Raw genomic sequence first — 13,827 nt, 5'->3', positions numbered from 1 at the left:
TTCTCAGATCCAGCCGAGGTTCAAGCCTACTAAGTCTCCAGGCCACACTATGCATGTGTTAGCAGTTGTTTCTCTCACCCCAATGCCCTAAGTTTCCCTCGATCTTCTAGGCTCGTCTTAGCCCCGTCCCCAGGTGGATTCTCTTCCCCACTCTCCTGCCTCTTGGGTGGTCTTTCTTGTCTGAATCTCCCACAGGGCCTGGTCCAACACTGGCCCTGTGAGTAGTCATCTTATGTCTTGGCTCCTTATCTGTTTTGATTTCCCTGTGTCATTGTTGAGTGGAACAGTTTGTAACAAAAATGTTGTAGAAAGTTTCAGGAACATTTGAGAGAGATATAAAACATTAAATGTAACATTTAACATCACCAAGTCCAGAAGTTTGAGATATGAAAACCAGTGGGACCCAAATGCAAGACAGGCAGATCTAGGGATTGGAGTAGAGTCCTCTGTATACACAAAGCGTACCTAGGAATTAGACTGTGGCTGTTGAGAATTACAAAATGATCAAACACCACCAAAAAAAACGTCCCAAAGATGTTTTCTCAGTTTCTCACCAGGCTTCAGCTGCATCGCATGTGGATTCTTTACAGAACAAAGGGCAGAGTTCACATCACACTCAACTGACTTCTGGTTGACTTTTGGAGTCGTTATGAATCATGCCTCCTATCCTAGAATTTAGGTAACAAATGACACCTTTTTCTAGCGGCCCCAGCTTGGAGATAATCTGCTATCTTGAGGGATTGTGATGCTTTTCTAGTCTTGTAAAATGGTATTGCTTTCTGGTCCTCAAGGAAGAAGGGCAAGAGACAAGTGAGGACTTTGCTGTGAAGAACAGCCTTTCTTGCTACTGGTCTGAGTCTTCACATCTAAAGTACCACTACCATCAGCAGTAGTACTCCCACCCCCGGAAGAGAAAGCAGCGACAAATACCATGCTCTCCAGGGACCTAACTGAAAGACTGTGTTCCACAAACCTACATTCATTTTATTCTTTTCCACACCCAAGCTTGCAGACTTTATACACTGAAAATGTTATATATTGGGATGCCCAGTTTTTATATTATCAACTCTGGAACTAAATGGCATGTAACCACAGCAACATCTAAAAGTTTCAGTGTTTTTGGAACATAGAAGAAGAGAAAGGAAGCTACAGGAGGCTTAGACATCTGTTTAAAGAACTTGCTATCATCTTACCATAGGACGGAAAAGGACCTCATCATACATATCTTCAAAAGAGGGACCAAATTTCACCAAACTACAAAGTTAAACAGAAATATTGCTTCTGTGTTCTGATGCCAGTACTCTGAGAATTACCTGCTTTGCTTTACCTAGGCAAGACTTTCCACTGCTAAGGAAACAAAGTAAACAAGAAGTTCTGAAAAGCCCAATAAAGAGATACATGCCAATGAGCAGGGTGAGACGCCATCTCTGAAAATAGTGAACAAGGTCACTGCAAGACGTGCAAGGACCATGAAGGAAATGCTGCTTTCTTGCTGCAACTGATGGTAACGACCACTACTTCAGACAATGTTAGCTCCACATTCCCAGCATTTTGATGATTGCTTTTAATTTATGTTTTACAGCTCTGGGCTATCACAGCTGCTATTTAATCTATGAGACTTCCAGAAGAATTTAGTTTCTGAAAGGCATGGGTGAACACATAATCAGGCACAAAGTAGAGGTAAAGATGTGGATGGCATCAGGCACTCTGCTGTGGCACAAACAGGCACCTCTCAAATCCTCCCGGTCCCTGCTTGCCAGTGCGAGATTCGAGACCCCAGGAACTTTGGGGGCCCTGACTAATCAAGCAAAGAAGCATAAAATACGTAAATCTTTTATTTCTTCCTGTTCCCCAATTCTTCTTGGTATTGAGAGATGGACAAAGACCCAGAAACTTCTGGCCTTTACCCTCAATATTTACACTTATTAGCATCAGAGTCACAAAAACAGATCTCATGGAGCTATCATGTCTGAGTCCCTCTTTCTTTTTAATTCCTCATTCATGAAAAGAAAAATTAATGAGACACTACCTACACAATTGTTGCAAAATGGTTGAGTACTACTATTTTGTAGTTCGGATTTATCAAAATCTGGTAGTTCAGGGTTGAATGGATCTAGGGCAGCTTTTTATTAATCCACCTGTATACTACTAGATTTTGAATCCTGACCTCACAGTGAACAGCATACATCCTCAGAGCATCTTCTAAACGGGGATGGAGGTGTAAAATTCACTTCTCAAATCTGGCCCAGAGTGCTGGTTTTATGTGCCTCATGGGGAAAAAAAAAAAAAAAAAAAGACTGACAGTCTTCTCCCAACTGTGTGTCACCTAGGCTGTGGCTTGTCAGTTACTCCACTATGTAGCATCATAAAAATAAAAGTTTCCTACTTGTAAGGATTCAAGTAACTTGATTTATACCAGATTACCATTAAACTGGGCGGCTTAAACCATAAACATTAATTTCCCACAGTTATGGAGGCTGGATGTTCCAGATGAGGGTGACAGCAAAGTTGGGTTCTTGATAAATGCCCTCTTCCAGGTTTACAGAAGGCTGTCTTCTTGCTGTGTCCTCATGTGCCAGAAAGAGAGCTAGCTAGCTTTCTGGACTCTTCTTATAATGACACTAATCCCATCCAAGAGGGGTCCACTTTCACGACCTAATTACCTCCCAGAAGTCCTCTCCCTCCAAATACCATCATATTGGGACTAGGGTTTCAACATAAGAATTTTGGAGGGACACAAGCATCCAGTCTATTGTACACCTCCAGAAATGACTTGCTACTACTACACAGGGTAGTCCTAGGACAGCTTGGCATTTCTTAGGGGGTCTGTTAGAAATGCTGAATCTTGAGGCCCACCCCGACCTACTAAATTAGAATCTGCATTTTAATAAGATTCCTGGGTGGCCTTTAATTACCTTTGAGTTTGAGGAACACTGGTCTAGGGCCCTGCTATATTTTGTTTAAGTCCTCCAGGAGAATCTAATGTACAGTCACGGTTAAAAAGCACTGTCTTGTCCATTGACACAGCACAGAGGATCCTTACCTCCCTAACAGCACCTCTCATCATTCCCAGAAAGTCCATTTCCTCTGCCTCTGTCTCTCACATTCCAAAAATACTTATTCCAAATAGAATGCCCTATTCCGTTTCAGGTGCCTGTACCTTTGCACATCGTGTTTGCTTTGCTGTGAATGTCCTTTGCTTATCTTGCTCCATCTTCCTTCAGATGCAATTCTAATCATGTTTCAAAATCCTCCCTCAGTTTTTGTGCAGACTTCCCCCAGGGGCCTTCTCCATACTCACTTCCCTGAAAGTCTTATTTATCCTTCTTCTGTGCTTTTTCTGTACCCTGTGCATATCTATTTCTGCATCTCTTTCTCAATATCGCAGTTATTAACTTATGTATCTTTCTTGTCAGACTCTGAGTTCCCCTAGGCAAGGATAAAATTGCCCCCGCTTCACCCACTGTCTATATAATACCTAGCTCATGGGATATATTTAGTAACTTTTGTACTGAACGAAAGGGAAAAAGAGACTAGAAATCCAGCTTATTTTGATCTCTCCGAAGACGTCCCATTAGATTTAATGGGAATGGGCAGCAGTCAGAGAGTTATTTAACAGTCATGTCAGCCCAACTGTCCCTGATTTTGTAATTCCTGTTTGGCTGGGTCCACAGATATCTTCCACTGAAGGAAATTTCGGTTCTAGCTCATTTCATTTGAGTCTCTGCTCAAGCATTACTTAGTCAAAGTTGAAGGACTTAACTGAAAACCCCATCTGAAATAGAACCCTCCTGTAGCTAACACACACATATGCACAAACACACACTGATCACTCTCTATCTCCCCCCCCTTTTTTCTTGGCATTATCGGCCTTCATAGCACTTAAACATATTTACAATGCAATATCATATGTATTTGTTATTCCCCCCACCATTAGAACGTGAACGTGAACTCTGTGAGCTGGGAGGCTTGGTCTGCTCCGCTCACCCCTGTACCCTCTGTGTCTACCACTGCCTGGCACAGAGTAAGCACTCAGTAAGTATCTACTAAGGAATGAATGAATGAATCCTGACTTAAGTAAGACAGCTTTAAGTCAGTATTTCCTAAGGTGTTTCCTGTAATGCTAACAGTTGTTACACAAATAAAGAATTCTGGGCCAGACACAGTGAAAGGGGTTTTCTTACTGTAGGACTCCTCATAGCATTTACTATGTTAATGTACACTGGGAATCTCCAATCAAGGACTAGAGTTACAATATAACACTTCCAAACACACAACCCTTAGGTGTGGGGTGTTCTATACACCTGTGGGGTAGGAGATGTGGGATCCTGCACTTCACTCTGAGGGATCCTTGTTGTTTCACGGACCTGGGATTCAGCATCTAAATGTGACAATTTATCACCTATGTTGTCTTTGGTGCAATTCACTGAACCTCCCTTTGTTACCACGTGCTGGAGAAGACGTGCTGCCCCTTATCTGAGCTGTGTGTGTGGCAGTGACTGCAAACAATACATTAAATGCGGACCCACTGACATTCTCCCTCCTGAGCATAGGCAGGCGGGTAAAATCACTCTACAGCATCTTACAGCAGTAGCCAGACCCAGAAAAAAATCATCGTTAAAATAATGTTTAAATAGGAGGGAAACTGTGACTTATTTATAATTACACCCAAAGGCTGAAGCAAAATATCTGCATGTATGTATTTAAAGTTCAAGCCAAGTGTTTTTAAAGTGACACTTAGGAAACCTTTACCTCTACATTGATCTGATTTCATGCCTTACTAGGTACTAAAAGGGGAGCAATCAATTTCAAATAGTGTAGAGGAAAAATGAAGCATAGCATGGAAAGAAAGTCCTTCTAAAGGATTGCCAACACATGCTGAGGATGGGACCTTATAAGCCTTCCATCAAGAAAGGGCATTTAAGCAATTCAGTAAAGAGCACGGGATCACCTATCACCAAAGAAAACGGCACTAGGTCACAGCACCGTAGTGTTTCCTTGGGACTCAGAATTCATCCACTTGGACACGCACATCTTTTCAAGGGCCAAAGTCACGTGAATGTCCTGCCTCTAGAGCCTTCTTTGACTTCTTGTCTGCAAATAATCTGGATGGAAAACACATGTTCATTTTAGGGAACTTGGGAAAAAATATCACAAGAATGATGACGGCCCCCTTGTAAGGTGTGATAACAGCTGCCAGGTACCTTGATTGTCATCTCACGAGCAGGTGGGTGTCCCCATCACACACTGTTCAGAGACCACCTGGAGAAAAGTGAAGAGTCGGGATTCCCACCCAGGTGTGTGAGACCCCAAAGCTGGCACTTGGTCCACCATCCCTCCCTGCCTCGTGCAAGCAGTAGCCAACCATCAGCTTTCTAGCCTGTTATGTGTGAGTGGCATAAACTCCTGGAGTTTAATTCTGCTTAAAAAATTAGCATATTCAGCAGGAATTGTATCAGAAAGGTCTAAAAAGAAATTGATGCTATTCAAGTATTTATCCTGTCCCATGAAGATACGTTCAGTCTTTCACTGGAACATGCATCCTCATTTCAATTAAAAACGCCTATTTAGCCCCTGTGTGTCAGGAACTACGCCAAATGCTGTGTTTACAAGGACAAAAGGGTATGGTCTTTGCCCAGGAGGTGCTTCTAAGGAAGGAATACAAACTTTAAAGTGATCAATTCCATTATCTAGTTTTACAAGGGAAGCAAGAGAAACGTAGAGGATAGAAGGGCTCCTTGCCTGACCTGGAATATCAATGGAGGGGCTTCCTTCCAAAAGAGGGATTTTGCGCAGAGTCTTCAAAAATGAGCAGGTAGGGAAGGGAACAACACAGCCTGACCCAGGAGCCATGCAATAGGCTCTTAATCAACACCTGTTGAATGAATAGCACCCTAGGCAGAAGGGCAGGACGAGGGGATCAAGGGAGGCTCCAGTGATTTTTTTGTTGTTGTTGTTGTGGTACGCGGGCCTCTCACTGTTGTGGCCTCTCCCGTTGTGGAGCACAGGCTCCGGACGCGCAGGCTCAGCGGCCACATGGCTCACGGGCCCAGCCGCTCTGCGACACGTGGGATCTTCCCGGACCGGGGCACGAACCCGTGTCCCCTGCATCGGCAGGCGGACTCTTCAACCACTGCGCCACCAGGGAAGCTCGACTCCAGTGACTTTTAACTCACACGGCTGGATGATGGAGCCACTGTGTGAGATAGGACTTGGGAAGGGAGAGAATCTTCTGTCCCGCTCCATTCCGCAGCCCTGGACAAAGGGCAGGACCGCAGTGAAAATATTTAAAACAGGTTCCCCTGCCTTGTCCTCATCTGCCCACACATAGCTGATTGCCCAGGAGGGGACATCTGATCCACAACAGACCCCTCAGGTCCTCTTCCCCAGATGCTGAACTAAGCAACACCGAAAGGCTGAGTCTGTTGGCTGGAACGACCTGCGCTGTTTTCAGGGAGAACTTCCTCTGGAGGCAGTGCTATGGCCAGCCAGTCTGAACGGGGCAGAGCAGCCATGAGTAGTAGGATAACCCATCCTCACAGGAAGAAGCAAGGGACTGAAGCAGGTGAGGAAGGCAGAAGAGAGACGGAGACAGCCATCGTGTGGATCCGTGAGAGGCGGGACAGCTTCACCCCCGGCTTTCTCGCCCCAGTGCTTCTGTACCCAGGGCACTGGGTTTGCGTACATTTGTATTTCTTACACCTATATATATATGCTAAGGCAAGGAACATGAGCTCATTTCTGGACATGTTTAACTCTGCGGTGCTTGTGGATAGTGATGGGTAGAAGGTGGTCATATAGATTAGGAGAGACTTTAGGATTAGAAGAAAGATCCCAGAGTATTGGCTCTGGTTTCCAAACCCTCTTACTTCTCTCCATTTCTAACCCAATTCTGTTTTTTTCCATGCCAGACACTATAAAGAATGAGAAATACCCTGAAGCACAGGCTGTGTCTTTGATCAGCCTCGTGAAAAAAAGGGGAATAATAACCCTGCCTGGCCAGCATCGCAGGACCGTATGAGAACGGAACACCATCAGAGGGCTGAGGAAGAGAAACGACCTAGAGAACTTGTAGAAGGTGGCATCCTCATTTCCCACAGGCAGCAGCAGGGAGAGGAAAGAAGTCCTCAGGCAAGTGGGATTACTGCCTGGAGAAGTGCCGTGTAGATGGCGGTACACTGAGTGCTTTCCAGGTGCTCCCACTGTACTTAGCACCGAGCAGGTATTATCTGTTTTTAGGTAATGGTCCTCACAGAAGCACCATGAGGCATGCACTGTGTTCATGATTCCTGTTTTGCTGTTTGGATGCTGATTCACAGCGGTGTTAGGGCTGGACCACTGGGACGAATCATCACTCCTCCCGTCTCTGCAGGACAGTCAGAGAAGGCCCGGCTGCTTTTGGCAGCTTCCTGAAGGGGTCGCTGAGGACGCGTGGCTGACTCTGCACGCCTGGATCCACATCAAAGACAGCACTTGGGACCAACAGCAGCCATGAGTAGAAAGGAGGTGAATGAAGCCACCACTGAAATGTATTTACATCTTCTGAACCATAGTTCAGACCAGGAAGACCACGTAGGACATCGCCCTCTACCTCCTTGCTCACCACCCCAAATGGGAACCAACGGCACGGAGGAAGATGGACCCTAACACTGGGACATCTTGGGCAGCTGGAGACTTTGAGCCCGGGGGTGAGAGTGCGAGGTTGAAGGTGGTGGAGAGAGAAAGAGAACAGAGAGGACGCCCAGAGCTGAAGCCCATTTGCAAGAGCTCCTGATCAAAGGTGCGGTGTTTCCTGCACTCACGGGGCCTCTGGGGGCAGGCAGCCAGGGGCTGAGGCTGCTGCCGCCTTTGGTCCCCTGAGCTCCCACACCGATGGCGGTAGATTCTGTGCTGAGGTGAGAACAGCCCATTTGGGAAACCTAGCTAGAGGCCCCTTGACTTCTCTAAATCTCAGTTTAACTCATTCACATAAAAGAGAATAATGCCCACCTTGCAGGACTTCTGTGTGGGCTAAACGAAATGATAAACTATAAAGGACCACACCCCGGCTTGACTGTTGCCTGACTATTCTTCTACGCCAGCTGACATCTCTCCTTTCAGTGACAGTACATTTAACAAAAAGCATTTGCTCATCAGCTGCTGCAAACAATAGGTATCACGAGTGATGCGTGAACTGCACAGGCCAGGTGGCTGGAAAATGCTGTATAGGCCACCATGACTCTCGGACCGTATCTTACCTACAGTCCCCCTCAGAACTTTGTCTGAACACTACATTTCTGGGTCTGGTTCTCTAGGTCTATAGTTTTCCTCTGTTCCAGCATAGCCCGTATATTGAAATACTACAGCCCAAAATCCCAGTGTAGGAATATGAGGAAATGTTTACCAAAGCAGTGCTTCCATCAGGAGCCGTCGAGTTAAGACACCAACTACAAAACTCAAATCCGAAACAGACTCCACAAAAGGCATATTCTATAGGACACTAGTTATTGAATAAATTCCATCTTTGTGGCTACTGCCAATCACTCTGGACAGTGTAGGGCAGAGAAATCATCTTTTTCCTTAACAACGTGTAATTGAAAGATGCATGATATCATCTCAAAACTTTACTTTTTCAATGTGAAGATCAAAAGTTTAACCTTCATCTCTTACCAAATATCTTCATCACTTGATTTACAAAAATCCCTTCCAGAAAAACAAATAGCTTCCACTCAGAAATACATTTAAACACACGAAACCTCGTAAAAATAAAGGCAAATATCATCATTTGGATTTCAGATGTTTAGAAGTTGTCAATCCCACCTCTGTTTCAGTACTCTTTGGTCAATCAGATCATTATTATGGTTTTCAACTGGATAGAAAGATGGCATCTGCTCCCCACGACTGGCTGGACTGGAGGACTGTTCATCCCTGTCACCAAGAAAGAAAAGGTGGGTCAGGGGCTATTCAACAGGGGTCACAACTACTGCTCTCACAGAGAGTAGGAGTCAGCCCGTAGAAACACTATGATCTGTGTCCACTTTTGTGTGTGTGTGTGTGTGTGTGTCCACTTTTAAGCTCCACTTTAGAGTCCTGACTAAGAGAACTGAAAGAGAAATCCTCTGAGGTCATCTCACTCAGTTCATACATGCCAGGAGAGAGACAATGCCAGTTCACAGTGCTGTTTTCACCAATCCGTCACATTTATAAATGGTGTTATGATAATCCTTTCCTTTATGAAATAATAGTGATGACAGAATGTACTTTTATTGGTTAATATTCTTATTTGGCCAAAAAAAAGAGAAAAAACTGAACTCTATGTCAGATCCTTTCTCTATTCCCTGTCATTTTGGGGGACCTTTTATTATCTGTAAAATTTCATGATCTTTGAACCACACTTCACGAACACCCTCAGTTTCTAAGTGATACGACTAAAGCCCTGAAAGGAAAACAACTTGCTCACCACTGCAAGCTACTCAGTAGCAGCACCTGTTGAGCTCAGTTTTCCAACTTCCAACTTTCCAACTTCCTGTCCAGTGATTTTTCTACCAGCTTCAACAAGAACGACACCAAAAAGCAACTGCAGATACTCCTACCTATTACGTATTCCTATCATTTGCCTAAGTCTGAACAGGATGCCAAATATCCTGTCCAGATGTGGCCTGTAAAGTTTTTTTCAAAATAACATACCAGGCAGCCATTAGCCAGTAAATGAAATTTACATGCAAGTTGAAACCCATCTGCAATCTCTGATCTAGAATGCCATTTTATAAACCATTTAGAAGGAGGAGTCTTAAGCATCATTTATCCTACTCACTTCATTTTACAGTTAAAACTAAGAAAAGTCAAGCAAATCTCCAAGTTTAGATGAGTAGCTAATATCAGAACAGGGATTTAAAATCAAGTGTTGTAATACCTAGCTTCAGGGTTCTTTTTACTACGTGCCAAGTTTCCTACCTTTATTAAGCACTTCCTAAAAGGGTTTAATTAAGTAGTATATTAAATAAATAGCATATTCTCATACCTTTTTCTATTATCATGATTCCCATAGGACAATATATTTGTCAAGTGACTATATATTTGACAATAAGCCAATAAACATTTTAACAAACTATAACCTATAAACCCACCTGCAATTGTGATTTTGCACCAGAATAATTTAATTTGAATGCAAGACAACACAAACCTTAGAGTCAACTATTTACTGGGTGAAAAGCCCCCACTCGGTCCCTGGAAAACCAGTGTTCCAAGTCTTGGTTACATTTGAAAATGGCTTTCTTAACCAGGTTAACAAAGCTTAATATTTAGCAAAAGACTGTTTTGGTCTGGGAGAAAGAGGAGAGGTTTTCTCAAAGACTGTGATACTCCTAAAATCAGTGTGAATTAACAGGGAGTTAAGTACTGTATTACTTTTCATAACCTACAGATGAAGCAACAGGAGTGTCAACATTTAACATAATCAATCCAAGTCAGTGGTGGAACCAGGAATGATGCCCGGGTTTCCTGGCAGTCCAGTTAGTTCTCATTTACTAGAGAACATTATAAACTGATTTGCAGTGGAAACAAGGGTGTCTGTTTTCTTCCAAGCTCTGCCTAAGGCAATATCAAGATTCCAGTCAACTGAGGAGAACTTCCAGCTCGAAAGTCCAACTCATCCAAGAATGCTGGGAAATTACTTTGAGCTCTATTTGAGGTTTACACCCTCCCTTTGCTGGAAAGGAGTAAAAGCATACAATGTGCACTTCAACAAAAGTCACGTATCTTTTACATAGATACGTCAAAACAATGTTTAGAAGAAATCCTTCAAATAAATCAAGTGGTAGAACCTCCAGACCAACTGTGGACCATTCCTTCAAGGCTACCCATCCCCCTCCTTGTCCCAAATATCCAAATATTCTAGAAGTCAAATTACTTAAGCCGGGTCACTCTAACATTGTATTGCTTATAAAAGAGCAAGACAGAAATATATAGTTTGACAGATAGAACCTGAAAAACTTAAAGTAAAAACTTAGAATGAATTTCACCAAACATCATAATCTTACTTTAAAAATTAATAATTGGTCTGCAGTAATTATTTAAACTTAGAAACCTTGCAAAAAGTCTCAAATACGGAAAAACCAAAAGAGAATGCCGGAGATGATCCTGGGGCATAGAATTGCAAAGTGCAATTTTTAATTTTATAATTCCTGTTATTATTCCTTTTTATTGCAGAAGTCAGTGATAAAAAACAAACAGAAACATCACTAAACCTCAAAGCCATCACAAATTTTTCTACATGACTTTTGTGGGATGCTATCATAGCATTCAGTACTCCAAGAATACTCGAGAAATTAAAAAATCCACTGCAGCAAGAGTCTTTAGCAAATTATATTATGAAGGCCTCTAGAGGAGAATATAAATTAGTTACTATAAGGAATCCTTGGCAAATAAATAAATACACAAATAGCTTTGGGAAAAGCAAAGGAGCAGAAAAAGATGCCTTTCTCAAACACTAATTTTAAGACCTAAGCTGCAGGAGTTCATTTCTGCTGGTGTTATATGTACAGTTTAACTGCTTGTTATAGAGCTTTCTATGTAGGAACTCTGGGCTTACAGGTCTTCCTTAACAAACGGAGTAAGTGTTTAAAAAACTGGTGCATTTAAAAATAAAAGTATCTTGACTCATAAAACTTTGCAAAAAGTTACACTGCACACACAATCTGCAAATGGCCACAATTTTCAAAGAGGTTTAAACCCCAGATGTCACGCTACAGCCATCAACAGGAAAGCACAGCAAAAATAAAGCCATTCCTGAACACTTACTCTGGCGGTGCTTCTGCTTGCGTGACCGGGGCTGTTTCTCCAGGGGACTTCAGTTCTTGACTCTTCTGCTTATAGTTTTTAATTAAATCCATTAGAACAGCCTGGTGCCCAATTTTCTTTACTAGTTGCTGAACCATCCGATCATTAAGCGCTAGAAGAGCGGCCCCACTTACTTCTTCCTCTGGGAAAAAGAAAAAAAAATGTCTCTACCTGTCTGCTGGGTAAAGCACTGTAAAACACAGCACTCTGCGCAGGCAGAATTATCTCCGGTATTAAAAGATGCATCTAAACTTGTGCTTTGCAGTTATAAAATTATCTGTGTTTTTGACAAAAATAGAACACTAATATTGCATAATTCCAAATACATGTTTGCTCCTAAGAAAGTACCACAACCTAGAGTCACAATAAAAACTTTTTACTTCCACATTAATGCCTCCCCTCTCCCGATTCTTTCTAACAGACAGTTTTGATAAGGAAAAAATATTTTCGGAAAAGTATTCTTCATGGTACCTACCAGGTAACATTCCATACTTGTAAATCCAACACTACGCAAAACTGCACAAAAAAATGCACAAGCTGCATATTTAAAGACAAAAGCATTATCAAATGCATATATCAAATATGATTTTTAAGTTACTCAAGATTTATCTTATTTGAGATCTTTTTGAAATACTAGATTCTCTCGTGGATACCAGGTCAAATGCAAACTCTGCTACAGTCAGTAGAGAAATGAGTTTCCCACTGCAGCAACTCCACATCAATGTTCATATGCATTAGGAAAAAAAAAAATCAATAACACAGGACACTCAATATCTAGGCTGCTCAATTAACATTTTTGAAAGTAAACAACTCACCTTGAAACCTATGAACTAGCTCTCCTAAGTGTTTCTCCACCAGCCAACTGCAGACCTGATCAACTGACCAAGTTTCCATTGCTGTAGCCTGTAAATACACCTGTAGAATAAAAACAGGAGTCTTCAGTTGGTCTTTCTGACTGTTGTTCTATTAATTTCTTTATTTTTACCAATCAACTCTCTAATCTCAGCCCTTTCTTTGCCAGACTCTTTGAGACTCTCAGTACTAAGCTTCTTTAAAATTATTCTTTTCCCAATACACATTTAAAAGTTGCTAATAAAACAAACACTCTTTTTAAAGATGAGACCAATTTGAACCTGTTTCCTCGTCTCATTTCTCAAATGTCTTCACCTTCTCCTACTTTTTTTCCACAGGCATCCCTCAGCTTTACTCACAGACAGCCACAGAGTCATACAATGGTACCCAATCCTGTACCATTAACACCCAAGTTTCTTCACAAAGAAAAGGAAGGTGTGAAATTCACCTCTACCAGGCTCATCAGGAAGTTGTTGACATTTACAAAAGGGGTGGGCAGGGGAGGAAGGGAGGAAGGATCAGATAAAAGCCTGACAGATACTTAGTAAACCAAGACTGGTTAACCCCTTGCTGCTCCCCATGGAGGAGAGACAGCGCGCAGCTGCTTCTGATTGCTTTGCTTTAACAAGCTTAGGAAGTAGGAGCCAAATTCTCAGGAGAATCTGTTTCTCTCCTTCCTTTCAATAATATTCTTACATATTCTATTCAGTTCTAGAACTTTATTGAACACCATTATGATTGGTAAAATAACTAGTACAACCTAACAAGTTGATTAAAACCATTAGTCGGTAGATTCAAAATGTGAAGACAGGGCTTCCCTGGTGGCGCAGTGGTTGAGAGTCCGCCTGCCGATGCAGGGAACACGGGTTCGGGCCCCGGTCCGGGAGGATCCCACATGTGGAGCGGCTGGGCCGCTGAGCCTGCGCGTCCAGAGCCTGCGCGTCCGGAGCCTGTGCTCCGCAATGGGAGAGGCCACAACTGTGAGAGGCCCGCACAACGCAAAAAAAAAAAAATGTGAAGACAATTCAGTATGTCAAGAACTGTAAGTGAAAATAGTATACAAAGCTACTAGAAGTATACAAAGCAACTAGTATATGTAAGGCCAACTGGCCCGAGGCAGGGGAACGCAATCAGACTCACAGGTTGCATCAGACCGAA

At 42.7% G+C, this 13,827-nt stretch overlaps 1 protein-coding gene across 1 annotated transcript in view; it reads right to left on the bottom strand.

Moving 5' to 3' along the window:
- The window catches only part of SAMD3 (sterile alpha motif domain containing 3), a 47,478-nt gene extending 34,752 nt beyond the window's left edge, over positions 1 to 12,726 (bottom strand). Inside the window, exons 1-4 of the mRNA XM_060167517.1 lie at positions 12,633 to 12,726; positions 11,779 to 11,959; positions 11,417 to 11,422; positions 8,800 to 8,907 (exon numbers count right to left, since the gene is read on the bottom strand). Coding sequence (XP_060023500.1) covers positions 8,800 to 8,907; positions 11,417 to 11,422; positions 11,779 to 11,959; positions 12,633 to 12,711 — 374 coding nt within the window. The 5' untranslated portion in view covers positions 12,712 to 12,726. The remainder of the gene's footprint in view (positions 1 to 8,799; positions 8,908 to 11,416; positions 11,423 to 11,778; positions 11,960 to 12,632) is intronic.
- Positions 12,727 to 13,827: the final 1,101 nt, after the last annotated feature.

This window comes from Lagenorhynchus albirostris, chromosome 12 (assembly GCF_949774975.1).
Source record: "Lagenorhynchus albirostris chromosome 12, mLagAlb1.1, whole genome shotgun sequence".
Lineage (NCBI taxonomy): Eukaryota > Metazoa > Chordata > Mammalia > Artiodactyla > Delphinidae > Lagenorhynchus > Lagenorhynchus albirostris.
Note: the sequence above shows the minus strand (reverse complement) of the source record. Positions and strands in the feature narration are given on the sequence as shown.